At 38.6% G+C, this 22,842-nt stretch overlaps 4 protein-coding genes across 6 annotated transcripts; 2 read left to right on the top strand and 2 right to left on the bottom strand.

Annotated features, from left to right (window-relative positions):
• Positions 1-421: 421 nt before the first annotated feature.
• On the bottom strand, positions 422-6,901 carry LOC140780200 (transcription factor E2FA-like). Of its 2 annotated transcripts, XR_012107469.1 has the most exons (15): positions 6,445-6,901; positions 5,123-5,315; positions 4,861-4,920; positions 4,610-4,695; positions 4,442-4,530; positions 4,302-4,356; positions 4,105-4,157; positions 3,970-4,020; positions 3,835-3,883; positions 3,651-3,716; positions 3,481-3,557; positions 3,159-3,390; positions 2,733-2,799; positions 2,189-2,639; positions 422-1,841 (listed from the first exon to the last, which is right to left on the bottom strand). XR_012107469.1 is itself a non-coding variant. In XM_073125608.1 (14 exons), exons 1-14 carry the CDS (start codon positions 6,622-6,624, stop codon positions 2,506-2,508), a joined length of 1,392 nt encoding a protein of 463 aa, XP_072981709.1. In that variant the 5' UTR covers positions 6,625-6,901; the 3' UTR covers positions 2,008-2,505. The 2 variants fall into 2 exon arrangements, 1 of the variants encoding a protein (XP_072981709.1); XM_073125608.1 differs by lacking the exon at positions 422-1,841 and having other exon boundaries at positions 2,008-2,639.
• Positions 6,902-8,182: 1,281 nt separating this feature from the next.
• On the bottom strand, positions 8,183-10,047 carry LOC140780222 (uncharacterized). Of its 2 annotated transcripts, none has more exons than XM_073125631.1 (2): positions 9,890-10,047; positions 8,183-8,645 (listed from the first exon to the last, which is right to left on the bottom strand). In XM_073125631.1, exon 2 carries the CDS (start codon positions 8,616-8,618, stop codon positions 8,385-8,387), a length of 234 nt encoding a protein of 77 aa, XP_072981732.1. In that variant the 5' UTR covers positions 8,619-8,645; positions 9,890-10,047; the 3' UTR covers positions 8,183-8,384. The 2 variants fall into 2 exon arrangements, with proteins under 2 accessions (XP_072981732.1, XP_072981733.1); XM_073125632.1 differs by having other exon boundaries at positions 8,183-8,665; positions 9,890-10,021.
• Positions 10,048-11,345: 1,298 nt separating this feature from the next.
• Positions 11,346-15,828, top strand: LOC140758079 (2-Cys peroxiredoxin BAS1, chloroplastic). Its single transcript, XM_073094100.1, has 7 exons — positions 11,346-11,668; positions 11,772-11,846; positions 13,114-13,195; positions 13,316-13,395; positions 14,924-15,049; positions 15,183-15,296; positions 15,514-15,828. The coding sequence occupies exons 1-7, from the start codon at positions 11,435-11,437 to the stop codon at positions 15,628-15,630; spliced, it is 828 nt and encodes a 275-aa protein (XP_072950201.1). The 5' UTR covers positions 11,346-11,434; the 3' UTR covers positions 15,631-15,828.
• A 1,807-nt stretch (positions 15,829-17,635) lies between these two features.
• Positions 17,636-20,930, top strand: LOC140778203 (protein SMAX1-LIKE 3-like). The gene is made up of 3 exons (XM_073122803.1): positions 17,636-19,052; positions 19,268-19,505; positions 19,588-20,930. Exons 1-3 carry the CDS (start codon positions 17,827-17,829, stop codon positions 20,710-20,712), a joined length of 2,589 nt encoding a protein of 862 aa, XP_072978904.1. The 5' UTR covers positions 17,636-17,826; the 3' UTR covers positions 20,713-20,930.
• Positions 20,931-22,842: the final 1,912 nt, after the last annotated feature.

The following is a 22,842-nucleotide window of genomic DNA, read 5'->3' as shown; positions in this document are numbered from 1 at the left end:
TCGGGCGACGTCAGGATGTCGCGGAGGCTGGTGTATCCCGGCTCCGATCGCCACCTCCCGAGCTCGAACTCCGAGGCATCTCCTCCGACTCGGCCGTTGGGGATCTCGATTGCCGCCGGGATATCCACATCGCGCCGCCGCAACGAAGGCTTCCTCTCGGGCGGCGGTCTCCAGTGTCGGAGCTCGAAGTCGCCGTTGACCGCCGCCGAGGTACGCCTTCCAGTCTCCTTCTCTTCTACCATCTAAAATAGATTAGAATAGATTAGATTAGATGGAGAAGAGAGAGAGAGAGAGAGAGAGAGAGGGAGAGAGAGAAAGAAGAGAAGCGTAAGGGATCACTATTCAATAGTTTATACCAAATCGAGGATAAAATAAATACGGATTTGGAATTGAGATGTCGACTATTCGGAATTTGATAGGAATTAGTAGGAGTTTTGGAACTTATCCGTATACTATCAAATAGTGGCTATTCTGAATCGATATTGGAAAGGGAGAGAGAGAGATAGAGAGAGAAGGGGGGGAGGGGGAGATAAGTATGGAATAATTTGGCTTCATATCGCGAATTGTGTGTTAGGATTAGGAGTAGGATCGTAACGGAATAGCGTCTATTCTGGATTAGATGAGAATTAGCAAACGAGGGCGAATCAGAGCCGTCGGATCTGGTGATGATTCGGATCGAGACTCTTGGCTTTTCGCTATTGCGAGGCGGGCCCTACCTTTTGAAATGTTTCCATCCTCAATTATTGGATGCTGACTCCTATTAACTTTAATCCATCGTGGCCACTAATTAGCATGTATTAATTAGGGAATTAATTGCGCATCCAGGAGAGGATGATCACGACCGTTGGGGCGTTTCTGGAGGTTGTTGCACGGTTGTGATTAGTTGTAATTAGCGATTAATTAGTGGAGTAAGCAAGGTGCGGCCCAGGAATTAAGGTTAATGTGCCGCGTTTTATGTTTGGATTCGCTTTGCTGTCCATCCTATTCCAATTTGCTACTTTCCATTAAGGTTAATCTCTCTCTCCCCCTCTCCCTCTCCCTCTACAGGTGTGTATAAAATAAATTTATTAGTGATAGTCTTAGCGCGTGTTTCATAGAGTGCGACAGTGATCACAACGGATAGTATGATCATGAGAGAAATAAATTAATGAACTCCTTAGTTTTCTTCATGCGCTCTTTTAGCAGTTATGTTTGAGAAGATAAATACGAACAATCTGGAGCAGAATTGTTGATCATTTGAGAAATAAATGAGATAGTTTCTTTTTCTTTTCTTTTTTTGTCGTTAATTTTTAATCTCCTATCGTTTCGAAAGTCTTAAATCGAATAAACTGGTGGATATCGAAAATGTTAACATCTTAACTTTAATTTAAAGTTTCGCCACTGTTTTGTGATATTAGCAGCAGAAATATCTTAACTCTCTCCTCTCTCTCTCTCTCTCTCTCTCGATATGTGGATAAAACTCAACAATATAGATATTACGGGAAGTGCCATCATAATCCAATTTTACTTTAGGAAAGCCTTTGTTGTTAAAATCTTTACTAAATTGCGAGAACTATTCCAACTATGTTCTACTCGATTTTTTATTCAAAGCTAAAAGAGACACCACACAAAATCGAGAAATTCCTTGAAACGTTCTTAAACGCATTACCAGACAATATGCAGAGTTGTTGGTCTTAATTTCTGCAACTACAAGTTAGAAGTCGACCGCCTGCAAACTTTTCTCCTATGTTCAGATTGAGGCGACGCGGTCAGCAACAATTTTAGTACTCCTTTTTATCTTAGCGTGTTCAATGGCACAACCCTTGACATATCCTTCAAGATGATCATACCTCATCAATGTCCTTCAAATGACAAAAACAGAACAAGATAAGAAAAATCATAGTGCAGGTATGCTGTTCTTGTCATTCTTCTGTACATAAAATTGATAATGAGATGTTTAATAATGCAGAAAAGTCTTGCTACCTTTCGTGGCACTTACAAACTGAGCTGTAAGTAAAACAAGTCTAGTAAGTGAAAAGAAAGAATTGTAGCTAATTAATGCACTCAGGCTATAAGAGGTCGCCAACATATTGTCTCAGAATGCTTTGACTGTTACAGGAGTTGCACCTTTCATGGTAGGGGGGATCAGTCTAGCTAAATATTGTTTTTTTTTAAAAATAATGGCGGCTGCTTCTAGATTTACAACTACCTGATTATGAGACTACTTCTTGATAGCTTTGCAGCATACAAAAAAAGGATCCAGAATGAGAAGCATCTCAGTTGTATCATGCCTTTTATACGAAACAAGATATGCTGCTACTCTGTACATCTCTAATGTTGGCCACTCTACTCGAAGCACGGAGTTCATGGCGCAGCCGGTCTTATTGAATATTTAGCTGCTGTTGGCAAACAATGATCATTTGCCGCCGAGATGGTTGAGTTTAGAGAAACATGATGCACAAGGAACATCTCCACCAAATGAGGATCAGAGCATGATCTCGAAGTTACTTTTCAAGCATTTAGCCATTATGTCTGACTGGGGTTTGCACCAGGAATATCAATGGCACCAGATGGTAAATTTGTTGCTTGAGGTGTGCTAACATCACTTACTAAGAAATCCTCAGTGTTGAATCTACCAATCCCATCCCATTGAACTTCCGCTGTGGTTCTAGTCAAGGATTTCCAATCACATAGTACACAATTTGTAAAGAAGAAAGGAATAACAAGAGAAACGCCTTTCTTGAAAAGGATACGTGCTGTCTTCCACATGTCAGTAATGCTAACCCCGGCATCCGATAATAGCCAGTAGTCTGCATCAGTCTGCGAAACAAAGAGACCATTTTAATTTTTGACACATGCTCAGCAAATGGATTTGTCAAGAATTGCCTTCCAAGCATGGAGGCCGGCAAAGGACAATTTTCTTATCCTTCCGAATATTTCAACTGATTGAAGACTGATAGTGATGTGGCTATGCAATTCAATAAAGTAAACCTAACAAATTTAGTGAGTCTTTTGTGCATTGCAAATTCTGACTCATTTATCAAAAGAAAACGAGGATGAAAAAGAAAGCTCCTTGCTTATCAGAAGAATTCATAGTTTGCATGATTAGTAAGATGTACTGTATCTGAGAAATAATAGATGCCATCATCAAAATTTGCATTATGGAGCATTAAACTTACATCTATATCTGAAGGAACAATCTTCATCATCCCCCCGCTGAAGTCCTGCGAGGCATTCAGATCTGAGGAAACCCTCTGTGTGTCTTGGAGATTTAGTTCCGCCTCCTTACTTCTGCTCTCTTCTGCAGGTACTACTGCATTAGGGTTCTCAACTGTTTTGGAGGTTGGTGTATGAGCAGGCCTTGGAGGTGTCACGACACCACTCATTTCCTCAAACTTCTCCTCAAATTGACTATAAACATTAAAAAGAAAAGTTGAATAAATTATTCCAGTAGGCAGGGCCAAGTAGACTTTTGAATAGGCATTTGGAAGGACACACTACCTAACGAGGTAAACATCAATTGGACCCATAGTGCTTCTTAGGACAATTCTATATCTCCTCTGGGGAAAGTCACCAGCCTGCACATGAATGAAGGATAACAAGCTGATCAGTAAGAAAAAGAAATGCACACGTTGGTTTATTCATTAATCTTCCTCTGCTGCTTCTCACACCTCATCAGGATCCGGAACTTCCAGAGTAGTACCATGAGGTGCTTTAATTGCAATGAGAGTTTCGTCCTGCAATAAGAGCAAATATTCACTATTCAATATGCATATACACATCTGAACATCTAGTAATTATGTTATTGGAAGTTAATCAAATTTAGCAACATTTTCAGAAGCCAAAAGATTAGACCTGAAAGCAAGGCAATCCCTTGATGTCATCTTCAGTCACATACAGCCACCTGTAAGAACAGATGAGAAAGAGAAACGGTAGTGAGAGACATGGTAACTAACGCCAGGTACAGATGCATGCATAAGAGACATTTACTTCTGATTATTTTCATCTTCAGTAAGCTCCCTAAATTTGTCCCGCATTTCACTGCAACAAACTGAAATATGTCAGAGCATATCACAAGGGAAAAAAAAATAATCACAGTTGTTTGATAGTTTGATTAACTAGAACCTTATATGATCATCTAATCCGCGTTCCTGTAAAGTGAGATTTTCAACTTCCGCCTGAAAAAATAGGAGAGAAGAATTTAAGTTCAGCAGTCTCCTTTCAATGCTAAGCAACTACAGGGAAAACAACATAATACTCTCAGATGCAGATAATTCGTAAATACTCCAATTGTACGCTAAAAGTTCATGCATGTGCAATACCTGTAAAATTGAAACATCATCATTAACTTCTCCTGGCCTGGAGTCATCTAGTCCCCTGTTATGAGATTGAGTAGTCAAATTTTAGCAGTACAAAGGAGAAACCTAGCAGAATAACAAAGACGTAGAAAGCTAATAATTACTTCCAACGAATTCTGTTCTTGAGTTTCTTTTCTATTAGCCCTATCCCTTCGAGAACATTTGTTATATCATATATCCGTCTCTTCTGAACCTGTATGATTGAAAGCCATCCAATCATTTTACATGAAAAGATCAACATTAAATCTTCATACAAGTAATGGTCTGCTAACCTCTAATGTTTCTGCAGCTTTGTTCAAATCAAGAATACCATCATGTGCATGCTTAAGCAAATTGATGAACTTTTTTGTCAAGAGCCCTGAAAACAGGATAACAATGTTTGTCAATAGCATAAGGTGTCAAACCTCCAAGCAGCTCTTGAAATCTAAAGCTGCTGGATGTTCGCAAATTTAATTTACAATAGGATTGAAAGTGGTGAAGCCTGTGAGGCATCATGCTAAAGTAAATGCCCCACTGTAATCACCTAGGGAGCTGTCATAGCGGCAGGTCCCAACTGGAGTGAGAGGATTGCTAGAAGGGGAATCTGCAAAGATGGAGATGAAAAAGTAAGTCTACACCCAAAATCAATGTACACTAAGACATCTAGAATGAGGAGAAATCAATATAAGATATCTAATGAGAGGTTCAAAGATACTACGGCTGCGCTACAAGATAAATAAATATATATAAACAACTTATGTAAATTAACTTGCAATCCAACCACAAGACAGTATAAAAATACTCACTAGCATTGGATATAGGGGTTTGAGGACCAGATTTATTGTGCTTTGCAGCCCTGGACTTGCCATACATTCTACCTCCTTTTCCTGATATTGGTGTAAGCAGAGGGCTTGTAACTGCTTCAGTATATCCTGGGCTAGTAGTCCATTCACTTGATTCAGCAGCTTCATTTTCTTCTTGATCAGCTTTTCGTTTCAACTGCATTGGAAGCAGCACTATTATCAGACTATTGAACAGTATAAAAATCATAACGATTGTAAGGAAAGAGATCAAATTACTAAAACAATAGATGCATCATTCTATCATATGCTAATCATCCTGCAAAATCAAGCAATATATTATTATAGAGCATAAACAATGAACCCATGAACAAATGAGAAAATAGATACTAATTATGTAAGAGTTTAGTTGCTAAATTTACAGCTTAATGCATTTCAAGAACTAGGATTTAGGTCGCTCTACCATGGAAGAGATTTTGCAGTAAGCCAAAGGGAAAGGTTCTTGTCTACTGGAGTTAGCATGTTCAGTTGTTCCAAAAGGAAATCCTTGAATTACCATGTGAAGCAGAGAGAGGCTAATGATAGTTCCTTTTAGAACTCAGGATCAACCCCCATATAATTTCCATGTAACTATTTATTGCTGCACATCCATCTTAGATCAATCCTCAGTCTGCTGAGGTCTAAATCTTCATTTACCACAAGATGAGTGTAGTTGGAGATAGGGTGGTCTTTGTTTGTTGACAACTAAAGTTGATGTAGAGCTTAGAGATTGATCATGTCATCACAATTTTGTATATCATGACTTTGACAATGAAGAGTACTAAATTTTATGTTGTAAGAGTTGCCTCCTTAGTGCAAATACAAACTTCTTAAATTATAAGTGAGAAAGTAATGACCATTGGGTAAATGGAGACTATGATATTTTGACAAACTAGAAATAATCTTCAGAAACCATCAAAACTTTGCAATAAGCATTCCTACCAAACTCACTTTTTTCAGAAGACAGCTGAACTAAATCTCGTAAGTACATATAACTTAAGTTAGATAGACCGACAATTGCAAAGATTAGCTGCTAGAGATATAACTCATGACAAATTCAATGTCCTTTAGATCAAACTGAACGTTTCACACACATACCGAACTGACATCACTTTCCAACCAAAACAAATGAGTTCTAAACCAAGCAATAACCTATAAAAACCTTTAATTTCCATAAAATCAGAAAAGGAACACCATCAACAAGTCAATCAGCGCACACAAGCAGACTCAATGTTTACCATCTCAAAGCACAGCAACAAAAAACCAACAAACCTCCCCACGAAACTCACGGGTGTCTTAATAACTAGGGTCTCGGCCATGTCGTCGGCGATCCTCCGGCCATCAGTGACGGAGAACCGGTGGTACTCATCGGTTGCGGCGAACGGCGGCCGGGACGACTGGAACGGAAGGTGCCGCCGCAGCGGCTGCAGGATCTGCCTCGATTGCTGCGCCGATCGGTTCCCAGACATCAAATCCGACTCGATCGACCTCAAAATTCCACGAGAAACCCCACCGATCGCGCGATCGGAGACGAAACCCGACAGCGAGATCTCGTCACCGATCCGACCCGATTCGCCTCGGGCTCGGCGCCAGCTCCACGGCGGCGGGAGATCGGAGGCGGGATTAGGGTTTTAATTTAAGATCTAAAAGGACTTGGTACAGAGAGAGAGAGAGGGGGGGGGTGGAGGGGTTAAAAAAGCGAGAGCAGCAGAAAACGAGGGAAGGGAGGGAAATTATGGTTCGGACTTCGGATAGCTATGGAGGGAAGAGGCGGGGTTGCCGATTTATCAAAATTATCAAAAAAGCCCAAAACAAATTAGAAATTTGCCACGTCCCCTCCCTCCCCTGTGGTTCTTCTACAAAAACAACTGTAAGTGTAGAGCGAACGAAGTAGGAAGCTCATGCTAAGGCTACCAAACAGTTCTATCGGTGTATAAGAATCACAGTTTTCAGGGGGACAGAGACAGAGAGAGAGAGAGAGAGAGAGAGAGAGAGAGAGAGAGAGTCATGTAATTCATGACCTACATTTAGTGGGTGGGTGTGTAAAGGAGCCTTAGCTAGAGTCGAGCTGGGTCAGTTTGAGAGGGTTTTTCTAATTTTTCTTTTCCTGGCTCGAGTTCAAGTCAAGCTGGAAAAGCACAGTTCGGCTTGACTTAGGCCCAGCTCGATGATTTGCATGCTCTTGGATCGCCATAGCCTCACGATTCTTAATGGGGGATTAGAAGTCCTAACTCATTGTGAGATTTGACAAACATTAGTACTGCGTGAGTCCACCATGCCAATTTAAGTTAGTGGTCCGGAAATATACTGTGAAATTACCCGTATGAATGGATTATAAAATAAAATATCCCACATTTTATTTTTAACTCTTACCATTTGAAAATTTTCAATACATAAAATACTCTTTATTTATCTAGAAAATCTTATTCAAGTGTATTAAATTTATTTTGCATCTATAGTTAATTTAACTATCTATACAGGAACTAGTTGTTATGAGAACTAACGTGAAAGTGCTTTTAAGACATTTTAAATAAAATATAGACATAAATATACATGTAGTTTGTAAAACTGTAATGATAATAAATCAATTTCCCAAAAATATAACTACAATAAACCAAACAAGTGAAACTTTCATGCCAGGTAACTCAAAGAAATAACCGCAGTGACTGAGGTCTCATAATACCCCATTTGCCCTGCTTGTATCTCACTAACAGTTACAAAGGTAACAGAGAGATAAACTCTCTGCATCAGTCCAAGTTTCTATCTATAATTGTATGTCTACCTTTGGTTGCAAACATTCACATATCACATCAGATTCGGACTACCAGCAACATCTCATTGTACACCTTAGTGTGCTATGATGATGGAAGCCATTATTCCTCTGCCAAGTTCCCTCAACAGCTTCATAGTGGGGCTGCTACTGTCAACCAAGCATGTCCTTTCACATTTCATTCTAATCAAGCTGATAGGAGAATGACCAAATTCTGAGCATACCAACAAAACTATGATATAATTCCACAAACAGGAGAAAAAAAGATAGGACACCAATGATTTTACAACTTCTGCTATTGATTGAGAAAGACATAATAATCTCTCCTCATCATATAGTAACAACTTTTAGAAGGAGCTTGTTAATTGATATATGCAACAATGATACTCCACCTACTAAGCTAAGATATCTGCTTAGGGTTCACAAATTAAAGAGCAACAAAGAAAAAAAAAATGACATCTACTTGAGCAAGTGAGCTAGATCAGGATCATCCATGTCCAAATCGAGCAAACCATATAGCCGCATGCACTCAATGTAATGGTCAGGTGGCTTTATAGCTCGAGGATTCCTCGGAGTGAAAGCATGAAATCTTTGCACATCGCGAGCAAGCCATCTAACAAAAGCTTGGTCCAATGGAGGCATAGCCCTCACCAAGATTTCTTCCCACTTTTGCTTTGCAGGCTTATTCCCCATCACAACTACTCTGCCGTGGTATCAGGTCTGGAAAGAAAAGATCGGCACTGGATTAAAGAGTAGACAGCAATGACAGGACACAAAGGATTAGTTTCAAAAAATTTCCTCATGAAACAACATTACCAACATTGCTGTTTCTATATGAATGGAACAGCATGAACAGAGGCAGCTTGAGAGTTTGATATACATTTACTAACGTTGACCATATGACAACAGATGATGAGATTTGTGCTATTATATTTTGGCAATTAAGTTGCAAAACCTTGTAGTAAACCAAACAAAATGATTTGCTCTCCAAGGTTGCTACTAATGATATTGACCAAGTAAATAGCTGCTTGCTCCATTCAATCAGTCTATTTGCTCCCTTCCCATAGTGCACATTTCTTATAAATGTATTACACAGAAATAGCTTCTCAAATATCTCTTAATCAAGTATCAGTTGGTCAATCTGGTGAGTGAAGCATTAGTGTGTCTATGTTTCACATCACCACACAGCAGTATACTAGCTCCCCAGCAAAAATATTTTTAAGTCCCATGGCTTAAGGTTTCACTTGAGACCAAAATTAATCGGTAAAGCTGAAACTCATTGATTAAGACCAAAATTATCAATATTTCTGGTTTTCATATTTATTTTGGAGCACAACAGGCTAAAATCTTTCTATTTTGGCCTAAAATATTCATTTCTTCTAGGGGTCAAAACTGAAACCAACTGAACTTCAACCATATTTTCAACTCCGGTAATTGCACAAGTTAAAGCAACCAAGAAAGTCGTATTTCTCAGAAGTAGTTCAAGTATCTGAAGGCATGAAATGAGATCAATTGCCTTCTATAACTCCAAATTTACCCTAGATATTATCATAAGAATGCTCTGACTATTAGAAAATACAGTGGTATACTACCAACATTACTTCCAAATGTAACCTTTCCCATTGGAACAATAAGCACGCAATGCAAACCCAGAAGGCCGGAACCTATAATTGTTTCTATGTCATCAAAACAAAAAAGGGGCTTTTTCCCGTATAACCACAAATACAAGCAGAACATCTGCGATCATGTACTAAAATTCATAGCATCTCAACGAAAACTTCAATTAACCCATATCCCCCAACAATCATCAATCTAAGCTTTATGCGCAATTCCCAACTTTCGAAGAAGTAAACAAAAAGAAATCCTCAAATCATGATCTCGATATCGAGGTATGTAATGGTACACACAAGAGAAGTAGAAAAAGTAGAAGAAGAATAAGAATCTGTACAGGAAGAAGAGGAGACCTTTATTATCGGCGCTATCGGTTCCGGTGCGCTTCCGAGGAACGGCTGTCTCCGAAGAAGGGGAGGTGGATAAGAAACTATCGAATATTATGTGGTTATTCGATCTGCTCGTGCCAAGTGGAGCTCCGGGAGAATCGGACGGTTTAGCCTACATCTCGGATTGATTTGAGGCAAAGCTAAACCAACCATTGTTCGAATCGGTTCTAATTGACCATCTGATGCTTATTAGTGCATTTAATATTTTAATTATATTAAAAATATAAATATATAAATAGCCTCGAGTTTTTAAGAATTTATCTTTTTGTCAGAAACACATGAGAATTATCCTAATCATTCACTAAAATTTATTAATATTATAGAGTATTACACTTAAATGTACAGTATTCATTTATATTTGTAACTATATATAAAACAAGCTAATGGGATGGGATTGAGCTTCACTCTTTTTTTTTTTCAAATTATTTTATTGAATAAAGATCAAATTAATAATATAAAGAAATTTTCAAATTACTTGATTGAATAAAGAGCAAATTAATAATATAAAGAATTGCAATAAAGAGATAAATTTACCCTTTTTTTATCTAGGAAAACATTTTATAGATTAGCATTACAAAAAACTCAATTAGAATCGAATATCAAAATAGTCATGAGATCAAAAGGAAACCATCCCAAGTACACTCATATCTTAAAGTTTTACCCATATTAGCGAGCCAATCAGTAACATAATTAGTCTCACGATAGATATAATTAATTATATAATTCTGCTAATTACTAATTAAGTTAATAATATCATCCGTAAAGAAATCCACTGACCAAGGAGCCAGAGAGATTCCTTTAATAATATTGATTAGCAGTAAGGAGTTTGATTCCAAGCAAATAATGGCAAATATTTTATTCTTCGGATATAGTAATGCCTCCCTCGTTCCGACGGCTTCCACCATTAACACCGACCTGTATCTGTTGCATCTGACCCCTGCAAAGATAGGGCAGCAGTTTGTCTGCCGGATCACGAATATTGATCTTAAGCATATCAAATATTGATGTATCCAGATGGATTCAATTAATATTTTTTAAATTATTTGAAACATGCCTCTCCCTCTATAATGAGCTAATAAAATTCATAACAATAGCGAACTGTTTAATATTGTTGATGCATAAAATTATTTATATGGCATAAATAAAAATGTAAAATATTACAAAATTTTTGAACGGTAAAATTAAAAAAAGTATTAATCAAAATAAAACTATAATATACTTAATTTATATATTTGAAGTACTTGATACCCCAAATGTCTTACATTGCGAAAATAAAAGAATAATTTTTTTTGTTCAGAAGAGGCTAAGAAATAATTGTGGTGAAATTATCCAGTTCCAGCAGAACAACATAATAGCAGTTTTTGCCCGGATGGCGTTCCGGGCTATCTGTGGCACGGGTTTCCCCTCTTAAAACCCCAATCCCGCAAACGCCCTTATCCCCTCCTCCTCTTATCCACAGTTGTGACTAGCGAAGCGAGCGAGAGTGAGAAGAGCTCCGTTGTCATCGCCATGGCTTGCTCCGTTCCTTCCATCATCTCCTCCTCGAACCCTAGACTCTCCTTCTCCTCCAAGTCCTCGTCTCCCATGGCCTGTTTCTTTCCCGCACCCTCGCCTCTAGTCAAAACCCTAGCCATTCCGAAGAGTTTCCATGGCTTGAGGAGGGGGTTCCAGCCCGCCTCTTCCCGGGCCGTTTCCAGTACCAGATCCGAGAAGAGGAGCTTCGTCGTGAAGGCTTCGAGCGAGGTCGCGCTCCTCAACTCCATGGAATTTGCTCATCCACTTGTGTGATGCTTAACGTGCTAAGTTTTCCTTTTGTTTTGGCTGACTGATTGAGTGATTGTTGCAGAGCGATCTGCCATTGGTGGGCAATGTGGCACCGGATTTCGAGGCAGAAGCAGTTTTTGATCAAGAATTTATTAAGGTATAGCAATGAAAAAGAATTTGGTTTGATCTTTTCTGATCTGTGTTCGCTTCATGCTTTCTATAGGCTATGATCATGATAAAGATGTGATCTCTCTACTAGTCACCTTTACTTTACATGCTATTGCCGAATTGATGGAAGCTGAGAGTTTATATGATATTGAGAAGATTGTTCTTGTAATTTTATCTCCTCATTAGTTTGCGTCCTTTCTATCTAAGTAGTAGAATCAAGAAGAAACAAACTATTATGCTAGAAATGGATGTCAAGGCTCATAAGTTACAGTTAATTATGAGGGCGATCCTCCTTTTATAGACTGAATCATTGTAGTTGCTTTGAGGTAAGTTTCACATCTGTTGGAGTGGTATCAGGTGTAATGTGGGTTCCCTGAAATTTTTACTTGTCTAACTTTGCTTCTCGCGATAAAATTATAAATCCATGACAATTTTGAAATGTCCATACAGAATATCTCCAAAATTCTAGTTTTCAGCTTTTATTATCTTGTCTGGTATTATTTCATTACTATATATTTTATTTTTAATACTTAGATTTAGCCCTATGAACAGCCATTTAATTTATTTTTTTCCTTATTCACTTGGACCTGCACATATTCTTAATAGAGATTCCTCCATATCATTACAATTATGGTATTACATAACCTGAATTTGACTGGCTTACAATAGTCTACTCAGCAGCACAAAATTCCCCATGCCACATTAAAAATGGTTTCTGTGAATAAGCTTGTAGCTGATTTCTGAGTTTTGACCTTTACCTAATTACCTACCTCACTGCACTAATGCCTCTCTTGATGTAAATGTGCGCATTAGCTCTGGATTTTTTGTAAGCTTTAATCTCTTTGTTTTGTTGGCCCTTCATCCGTATTATGAGGTGGTAGCTCATAAGTGCTTTATACTTCCTAAGGATAAAATCCACGTTCAAGTTTTTGAACTGTAGCCTGCTTTGTGGTGAATGTTTTCCACTTGGCAGCAACTGAAATCAGTTCGCCAGCCAGTTTCTTTGTTCTGCGAAAAGGGAGTGAATCCTTTATGAAGCTGAATGGTCAGAAAGCGTGTTCAAGGTTGTTTAGGAAGAGGCTAAAAAATGGAAAGAATGAGCTTCTCTGCTGATCCTGATCAACATGCTACTATTTGATATCTTGTAAAGTTTTTTGTGGCTTATGATGTCAAACATATCATGTTTATAAGCAATTGATGATAGGAATTCATTTCCTAATTTAGTACTCATTCTGATATTTGTCCTATTATTACAGGTCAAACTATCTGATTATATTGGTAAGAAGTATGTCATTCTGTTCTTTTATCCGCTGGACTTCACCTTTGTTTGTCCAACTGGTAAATTCAAGCTCTTGACTTATCGATAAAAATTTAGATAGAAGAATTAATTTGAAAAATGACAAGTTGAGTGGAAGAAGAAAGGGTACATAATATTTCTGTTACTATGTTTTTCTGCAGAGATAACTGCTTTCAGTGACCGGCATTCGGAATTTGAGAAGCTGAATACAGAAATATTGGGTGTCTCCATTGACAGTGTGGTAAATGTTCTGTTCCATAGCAGAGTTGTTATCTTTCCTTTTATGCCCTCTTTAAATAAAATATTTGCAACAATGAGCTTATTTCTGCTGGGCCGTACCTATCAGCATTAACCTATTGGTCCTTGGAATTTATGTTCACAATCTTACAAATAGCAAACAACTTAATATATGATATACTTGGCTTCTTAATTTATGTTTTACTATTTTTATTCCTACCTCTGGAGGATTGCCATTCTATTGTTCCTGAACACTAATTCATTACCCTGTAATTAGTTCACTGTTTTGGTTCCTAATCTGCTGGGTTTCAAGAAAAGCATTAGTTTCCAGTAGAAATGCTTAGAAAATGGAGAAGGTAATTTCCAACACTGTTGAATATCCTTTTGTTGTAAATCAATGTTAGATTAAAAGAATCACATTCTTCTTTGAATCTATATTCATCAGTTGCCATTGTTTCTTTTAGATTGAATTCTATCAAGGACCACTTTTGGATCTCTAGTTCTGACTTCTGAGATGTGACTGCTCGCTGGAATCTTATACTCTGATCCTGTTTTTTTTTTTCTTAAATCTATTAGTATAGCTCAAGTAACCACCTTAATCCTGCCTGTATAATCTCTGCCACTGCCAGAATCCTCACACCCCAAATCACACATGCATGAAATGGAGAACGTAGTCTGATAAACTTGACATCTTCAGTTTATGCCTTGTGATTCATAAAAGAAACATGAGGAGCAAAACAGAAAGAGATCCTTCGATTGGTTTTTGCATATGTGGGCACAGGAGGAAACAAACATAATTTGTGCTGGCTGTCATTGAATTTGACACTTGATTTGAAGGGGTGGTCCAGCTGGTGTTCAGGATATCATTATAATGTATTTTAGATTTCGCATTTGGCAGTTGGCATACAATTTAATAAATCAGCTTATCCAGGGGCTTTAAGGGCCACTGTGTCATGAATCTAGCAGGAGAACTGGGATGATTGCCACTATAGCTCAAGTCGGTTAAGACTTGCAATTTTCCCATGGTCTTTGCACGGGTTAGAGTCAGTCATAAACTAATAAGATTTTCTGTATTGGGACTTGGGAGACCATGAATTGGCTATGCCAGATCCTTCTGCAAGAATCGAAGAGCAATTTCGATTATGACAAAAATTCTCAAAATTGTAATGCTCGCCATTCTGCTAAGTGATTATGGGTTCAAATTATGGAAACAACCTCTTTACTGATGAATTTTAGGCTGCATACATTTTGACCCATAGAACCCGCCTTAGTTGGAGCCTTGTGCACTTGCATGTGCTCTTCCTATATAACTGAATTACACAATTACTCTCCAACAATTGTTGATGTTAGCTTGTTCACAGAAGCTTCACTTCTGATCTTTTGGGTGCTTTATTAAATATGATGCAATCTATTGCCAAGTTTTTCTGCTGAATTGCATACTAACTTTTATATTTTGGATATCTGATCTTTGTTGATTTGTGTCTTGTAATTTATTCTCAGTTTTGCTTCACCGTGGCCATTCTTCTTTGTAGTTTTCCCATCTTGCATGGGTACAAACTGATCGGAAGTCAGGAGGTCTTGGAGATCTGAAATATCCATTAATTTCTGATGTTACTAAATCAATTTCAAAATCTTATGGGGTGTTGATCCCCGATCAGGTATTATTTTGTTTGTTCCTAAGCAGTATTTGTTATCAATACTCTGATGATGTGAATCCTACTATTAGCTTGACATGACCCTTTTAATAAGTAATTCTGGTTTATAATATCCTTACCGTGCATGATCTGACAGGGTATTGCGTTGCGAGGATTATTTATCATCGACAAGGAAGGAGTTATTCAGCACTCTACCATTAATAATCTTGCTATTGGTCGTAGTGTAGATGAAACCATGAGAACCCTTCAGGTAAAACAATAGGAACTCAATTATTTTTAAGTTACTTGCATTATCTGATGGTTTTCGTAAGTAAATGATGAGCTGTGTCTTCAAGTTTCTGAATAAGATGTTTCAACTTGGAGTTTGTAATTCGGTAGTTATTCATTGCAGTGTACTGCAACTAGTTGGCTATTGTAATCTGTATCGTCTGAACTTTGTCCTTTCTGCTCTATTCCTGTTCTTATAGGCATTGCAATACGTCCAAGAGAACCCAGATGAGGTTTGCCCTGCAGGATGGAAGCCTGGGGAGAAGTCCATGAAGCCAGATCCCAAGCTTAGCAAGGACTACTTTGCTGCTATTTAATAGTCAGGATCATTGTGACTATCGCCTAGTCTTTTGCTGTTTGTAAGAGGTAAAGAGAAAATTTAGCCCGTGTTGTGTGCGATCCTCTTTATATATTTAGCAAACATGTATCGGTATCAAGAATTTTTCATTTGCCACATTTTTGGAGAATAAAAGGGCGAGGGGTTACCACTCTTTGGCCAGAATTCTGCAGGCATATATCCTCTTCGACTCCTGTTTCCATACTTGTACTCTTTACTTGGTAAATTGCTCTTGTTTTCTCATTATATAGAAGTTGTGGCCTGAAATTTAGGAATTTGATGGTTGCATCCATTTCAAGATGTTTATGTGTACAGCCGAAGAGATCCAGAGGTGCTGTTATCAAAATGAGGGGAGCTTTTCTGGCAGATAATGCCATGTAAGTGCTTTTCAACGTGCCTTCCTGAGAGACTCTCACTTTAGGTTAGAAAAAGAGAAGATAGCGAGCTTGGAAAAAAGCAAATAAAAAGAACAAAACATCGCCAGGTGTAGCCAATCTCTAAACCGTTAAAATTGGGGAAAGGAGGCAGTGCTCTAGATTTTTTTTTTTTTTCTTTTATTGCATTCCTTTAACTGCTTCTTTATTTTATTTTTCCCTTCAAGCACTCCTTTTGTAGTATCGCAAGGTACTTTTCCCTTGCTAATTATTAGACCTGTCCTTCGTATATCTTTTGGACCATATGTGACCAAAGCTTTTGACTGTGGCCTGGTCAGCTAGACTAATTTGAAAGGAGGAGGCCCCTGTAGTTAAGGGTACCTCCTGTTTCAAGCTTTAGGGAGAAGAATAACACTTTGAAGCATGAAAGTAGTTTCATTAATCTGATCATATGAAAAGCTAGGAATAATTTGACACTGGATCTGGCATCTTTCGCATTTCCATCGTTCAAATTTTTGTTATGGGTCTTCTGTTGGTGTATAATTTTATATCCTTTTCTTTTCTCTTCTCTTGCCACCTTTTTTTTTTCTGGATGCCAAGCTGGTTGCTAATGATACGGTCTATAATAATGCGTTCTATTATCATTGAGGAATGAAAGAAAGATCTCTCGGAAGTTGTGTTGAGGTACTGTGTATGCTTATTTTTATTTTCCTATATAAGAGAAGGTGGAGAGCTCTACTTTCAATGCATCCTTCAAAATTTGTGGTTGTATTAATGTACCTAACGTGAGGAATTTACTGAAATAGTTTTCCTCACCAAAATCTTATGCAGAGTGCTTGTCTTTTTGATATCTTATCTGTGATTTCACATCCACCTTGGAACTCGACCTGTTTTTATTCTCTTTTATCTCTTACCTTTTATTGATGCAGGGAATGCCCAAAAGCCATTTGTGTTTGCCACAAACACACCCACAACTCCACACAGAGAGAGAGAGAGAGAGAGAGAGAGATGGATCACTTTATTCCTTATACTTTGAGTCTGAGAGGAAAGAAACCGTACACAGTTCCCGATTCTCCCAGAGCAGACCAGACCAAACTCGCCCCCACCTCACAAAAGAGATGTTAGAAAAAATAAAATAAAACAAAGAAGAAGAAAAATTAATAAAACTTCCTGTCATTTATAAGTGGGTCCTCATAAAAGATGAACGGTCACAGACCCACATCAGATCAAGCCAAGCATCAACACTCAAAATTACTAACCATACTTGTCGGGAATAATATTTATTTTCCTTCATCCCCAACATTTGTATTTATATTTCCATCTTGTTAGGTTTAGGCAGCGTGTAATTCGTAAATCATTAAAAAAAAATACAGGGTTTGAACTGTAATATGACTTTAGAATTAAGATTATTAGTTCCATAATTACCTGTATGTATCTCCCCACATGCGTTGCACTTTCCGCTGCAAAAATCGACTTTGGACCCAAAATTTGAAACCCCCCCTCCCACCCAAAAAGCAAAGCAAATGACCCTGAAAGAAAATAATAATAATGACAATAATAATATAAAGCAGATAACCTAACTATAACTATAACTATTTTCCCCCTATACATATATGCTTACTTCCTCCACTACTCACTCTCTCATATTCAGATAGTGACTCACCTACCGAAACTGAGAGAGATTGACCCTCTACCGATATGGAACTCATCAATCCAAATCCATCTCAACCTCTTCTCTGAACCAAATACCTCTTTAATCTCCACTTCATCGAGAAGAGATCTAAGAAAATTAAAACCACAATATGAGAGCAGGAGGTTGCACAGTGCAACAGGCCCTGACCCCAGAGGCAGCAACCATAGTGAAGCAGGCGGTCAACCTCGCCCGCCGCCGCGGTCATGCGCAAGTCACCCCCCTCCACGTGGCCAACACCATGCTCTGCTCAGCCGCCGGCCTCCTCCGCGCCGCCTGCCTCCAGTCCCACTCCCACCCCCTACAGTGCAAGGCCTTAGAACTCTGCTTCAACGTCGCCCTCAATCGCCTCCCTGCCTCGTCCTCCGCCGGCCCGATGCTCGGGCCTCACCACCACCATCACCACCACCACCACCCCCCTTCCCTCTCCAACGCCCTCGTCGCCGCGTTCAAGCGGGCGCAGGCCCACCAGCGGCGTGGATCCATCGAGAGCCAGCAGCAGCCGCTGCTCGCCGTCAAGATCGAGCTCGAGCAGCTCATCATATCCATCCTCGACGACCCAAGTGTGAGTAGAGTCATGAGGGAGGCTGGCTTCTCGAGTACTCAAGTGAAGAGCAATGTCGAACAGGCTGTCTCATTAGAGATATGTGGAACAACCACCACCACCACCACTACCACTCCTCCTCCTCCTCCTCCTAACCCTAATTCCGTCAAGCCCAAGGAGGTGGTCATGAACAAACCTAGGCCTCCTTTGGATCATGTGAGGAGTGAGGATATCACTAGTGTGATGGACTGCTTGGTGAGTAGAAGAAAGAGGAGCTTTGTAGTTGTAGGTGAGTGCTTGGAAACCAGTGAGGGAGTTGTTAGAGTGGTGATGGATAGAGTATGCAACGGCGAGGGATCACATGAGAGTCTAAGAAACTTGCAGTTCATACCACTTCCCATCTCTTCCTTTAGGAACATGACAAGGGAGGAGGTGGATCACAAGGTCGGAGAGCTGAGGTGCCTGGTGAAGACTAGCTGCTCCATGGGGAGGGGAGCAGTGTTGGTATTGGAGGATCTCAACTGGGTTGCTGAGTTCTGGGCTGGTGATCATCTGGAGAAGCAAAGAGGTTATAGCTACTACTGCCCTGTGGAACATGTAATCATGGAGGTGAGGAGCTTGCTTTATTGTGGTGGACTACTTCTTGGAGGGGAGAGGCTTTGTCTCATGGGGTTTGCTACTTACCAGACCTACATGGGATGCAGGGTTGGAAACCCTTCATTGGAAGCTCTCTGGGGTCTTCAGACTCTCACAATACCTGCAGGTGCCTTGGAGTTGAGCCTTAACTGTGACAGGTATAATTAAATTGTAATCTCCACATTAGTAGTTGATCATGTTATATAAAATCTCTCTCTCTCTCTCTCACTCTCTCTCTCTCTCTACTCTTCTTTTTTTTCCTTTTTCTTCAATGGCCTTTTCTTATGTAGTTGATTTCATATTGACATCGGATTCATTAGGATAAAGTGCAGCATAGAGATTAATATGTATATTGTCTTCTTTCTTCTTGCAGTGATTCACAAAGCCAGATGATGGGAAAAAGGAGTGGCAATGGAGCTTGTTGGTCTTTCATAGAAGGTGGAGTAGTAGAGAATACTCAGCTCACCTGCTGTGCTGAATGTTCCATCAAGTTCGATGCCGAGGCTCGAAGCCTACCGAACAATTCTTTCAGCAACCGCAGCTCCATCTCCTCCTCGAGCCTCCCTTCATGGCTAAGGCAAGACAACCGAAGTGCAAATAGCAATGATCAAGTAATTCTCAACTCACTGTTCATATACATATATTCATATTTAAGTTTTTTTTTTTTAACCTTCTTTTGTGTCTTGTATATAGGGTTGCCTTCAGCTGAAAGATCTATGCAAGAAGTGGAACTCAATATGCAACACATCCCACCGAAACCAGCATAATTTATCTGAGATGACTCTGAATTTCTCCTCAGTACCTCCATCTTCTTCTATATCTTCCTATTACGATCACTGCTATCCAAGTTTGCACCAACCTTGGCCACTCCCGCTTGAGCCCAAACATCCATGGAGAGAGCACCATGTCTGGCTCTCGGGGGCCTCCGACGAAGTCCATGAACAGAACTCGAGATTCTACTTACGAGACAACGAGCCAAACCCTAACCCTAACCCTAACTCATCTTCCTCAAATGGTTCAATGGATCAGGTGGAGCACTCTCATCCAAAGTTCAAGGAGATCAATGCAGAGAATCTAAAGACGCTTTGCAATGCGCTAGAGAAAAGAGTCGCGTGGCAAAGCGACATCATCCCCGATATCGCGAGCACCATCCTGCAGTGCAGGTCAGGAATGGTGAGGAGGAAGGAGAAGTCGAAGTTGGTTGAGACTAAGGAGGAGACATGGTTCTTCTTCCAAGGGAATGATACTGATGGCAAAGAGAGGATAGCTAGAGAGCTCGCAAGACTAGTGTTTGGTTCCTACAACAAATGTGCATCCATTAAACTCAGCAACTTCTTGCCGACGAGGTCTGATTCTACCGACGATTTCAGGAATAAGCGGTCGAGGTCCGAGAAAAGCCATAGCTATCTTGAGGAACTCTTCGAAGCTATTTGCGACAACCCGCACCGCGTTTTCTTGTTACAAGACATCGAGCAATTGGATTATTATTCGCAAGTGGGTATCAAGGCGGCGATGGAGAGTGGTGTGGTACATAACTACAACGGCGATGAAGTTAGTGTTAGTGATGCAATTCTAATCCTGAGCTGCGAAATGTTCGACTCCAGGTCAAGGGCTTGCTCGCCGCCGGCTAAGGAGAGGGTGGAGAGTGAGGAAGAAGAAGAAGGAGGAGGAGGAAGTGATGACAAGGAGATGGGCTCGTATGCTTGTCTAGATTTGAATCTTTGTGCTGAAGATGACATGGAATGTTCCTCTGATGATGTGGGACTTTTAGAAGCAGTCGATCGAGCATTCTTCTTCAGATTGCCTGAGGATTTGTGAAGCATGCCTAGCTATTGCTAAAAAACAAAAAAAAAATCAGAAGTTGAGTTCTTGAATTCTGGAATCTTGATGTTTATTTTTTTTTTTAATCTTTTTTTTTTCCTCTTTCATTTGTGTATTATCATGAGATCAGATCAAGGAAAGTCTTGGGGTGGATTAGCTTAATTAAATTTAAGCATGTAGGAAACACATGTAAATTTGCAGTTATTTCATGGAATTGGTCTATAATTGGTTGTTATTATTTCTCAACACAGTAACGTAATTATGATCACATTGAAGGGTGTCGTTTGCAAAAAAAGACCCAAAAGGATGGAGCTTACCATAGAGAAATTAACAAAAGAGAGACATTATTATATCTGCTCCCTAATAGGTGCTACATTTATATGTATATATATATTTATATATAGGAGCCATGATAAGGTTTTGAGACATTAAAATTAACAAGATAGGTTCATGTACTAGCAGACACGATCTAGTTATTGTTTGATTGGCGAATACCAACTAAATGATGACATGAGGTATATATAATTAATATATGTTGCTAATAATGAAACCAAAAGAAATATAATGCAATAATAATGCAGGAAAACTATTTAATAATTTTTTTAATAGAAAAGCGATGATTCATAACTTAGGGTTTGTGCAAAGGAGGAGCCACTTTAGAGGGCAAAAGAGCAATCTTCCTTAAGAAATATCAAAAGCTCACTACTTTTCATGCATGGTGATGCGATTTGAAAAGGAATCCCCTTTCCCTGCTTTAGATTTCATAAACCCAACATTCTCATCTCGGAAAAAGTAGTGGGCTGTGAAAAGCTTAACACAAGATAAAGATAAGCATCTTAGTCTTTGGACCTTAAAGTTGCTGCTTTAGAATCCTAAAAAGATTTTTATCTTCTCTACTCTCTCCTACGCCCCTTCATTAGAGTAATTATTTATCATATCACCCAAGTTTAAGTAAGGAATTTGTCGTGTCTAGCCTTGAAATGATTAAATAAATTGAGTTAATCTATGAAGATTATATGCATATATTTATAAGGGAGAAGGAAATTAAACTAATCACCTCTCACATGCTTATCCATTCTTTCTATAATCCCTACGCTTTATGGTTTTGCCTCTTTCATGTCCTTCCTTTTCCAATCTTAGAAAAGAGGTCTTCACCCTATGACAGTTTCCTCTCTTAATTTCTCACTGCTTTTGTTGCTATAATTAATTAAATCTCCTTGCTTATGATCTTCCAAGTGAAGTTTTAATCTCATTCCCTTGTTGCATTTTTAAAATGAGAAAAAAATAATAATAGCCCAATGAAACTGTTGATTTTCCATCCAAACTTAACTAAAACAGTATAAATCACAATAACAATTATATACTACTAATAAAATCCTATTGTTTGAGTATAAATGAACCTTTTACGCATATTTTTCTTTTAGATGATTTAACAATTCTCATTCTATTGTTATATATATTTAAATAACAACTAGAATTTGAAGCTTATAATTATATATAGTAGAAAATAAAAGAGTTTGAAATTATAATTACTTTAAATTTAAAAGTATACGATATAGTAAATAAACTTAATAGAATGAGAAGAACAATTTTATTATTTTAATATTTGTTATGGTGAGCTTAACAAATCTTTTAATACTATTTATGTTCAGTTTGGATGAAAAAAAAAATTAATAGATTCACATACAAAGTGATGGAATAGTTTGATTAGTTTAATTTTAGGCAAAACCACGACAAAAGTATGTAATTTGCCCAAAATAATATCTATCAGTGTTCTGGGAATTCGAACTTCAAATCCCTAAAATATCCCTTGTACTACCTTTGCATCTTTTGTTACTAAAGAAGAACATATTCCCTCGTATTACGGAGGCAGGGAGGGGAAAAATCCAAGGTGTAATCTTGGTAGCTCCACGATCAAGAAATGTGCATGCACTTAGCATAGTTTCATGTGCATGCAACTTTGGAGGTTAATTTGCATCAATAATAATAATAATAATAATAATAATAATAATAATAATAATAATAATAGTCTCTTTTTCGATCTTTTAACTAAAGAATTAATTTATGTTGTTATACTCCATACATATGCATGCATAATGAGTAACATTGAGAAAAACATAGCTTTAC

Source organism: Typha angustifolia, chromosome 3 (assembly GCF_048772165.1).
Source record: "Typha angustifolia cultivar Huaian chromosome 3, ASM4877216v1, whole genome shotgun sequence".
Lineage (NCBI taxonomy): Eukaryota > Viridiplantae > Streptophyta > Magnoliopsida > Poales > Typhaceae > Typha > Typha angustifolia.
The sequence above is the reverse complement of the archived record's forward strand: the minus strand, read 5'-3'. Positions and strand labels throughout refer to the sequence as shown.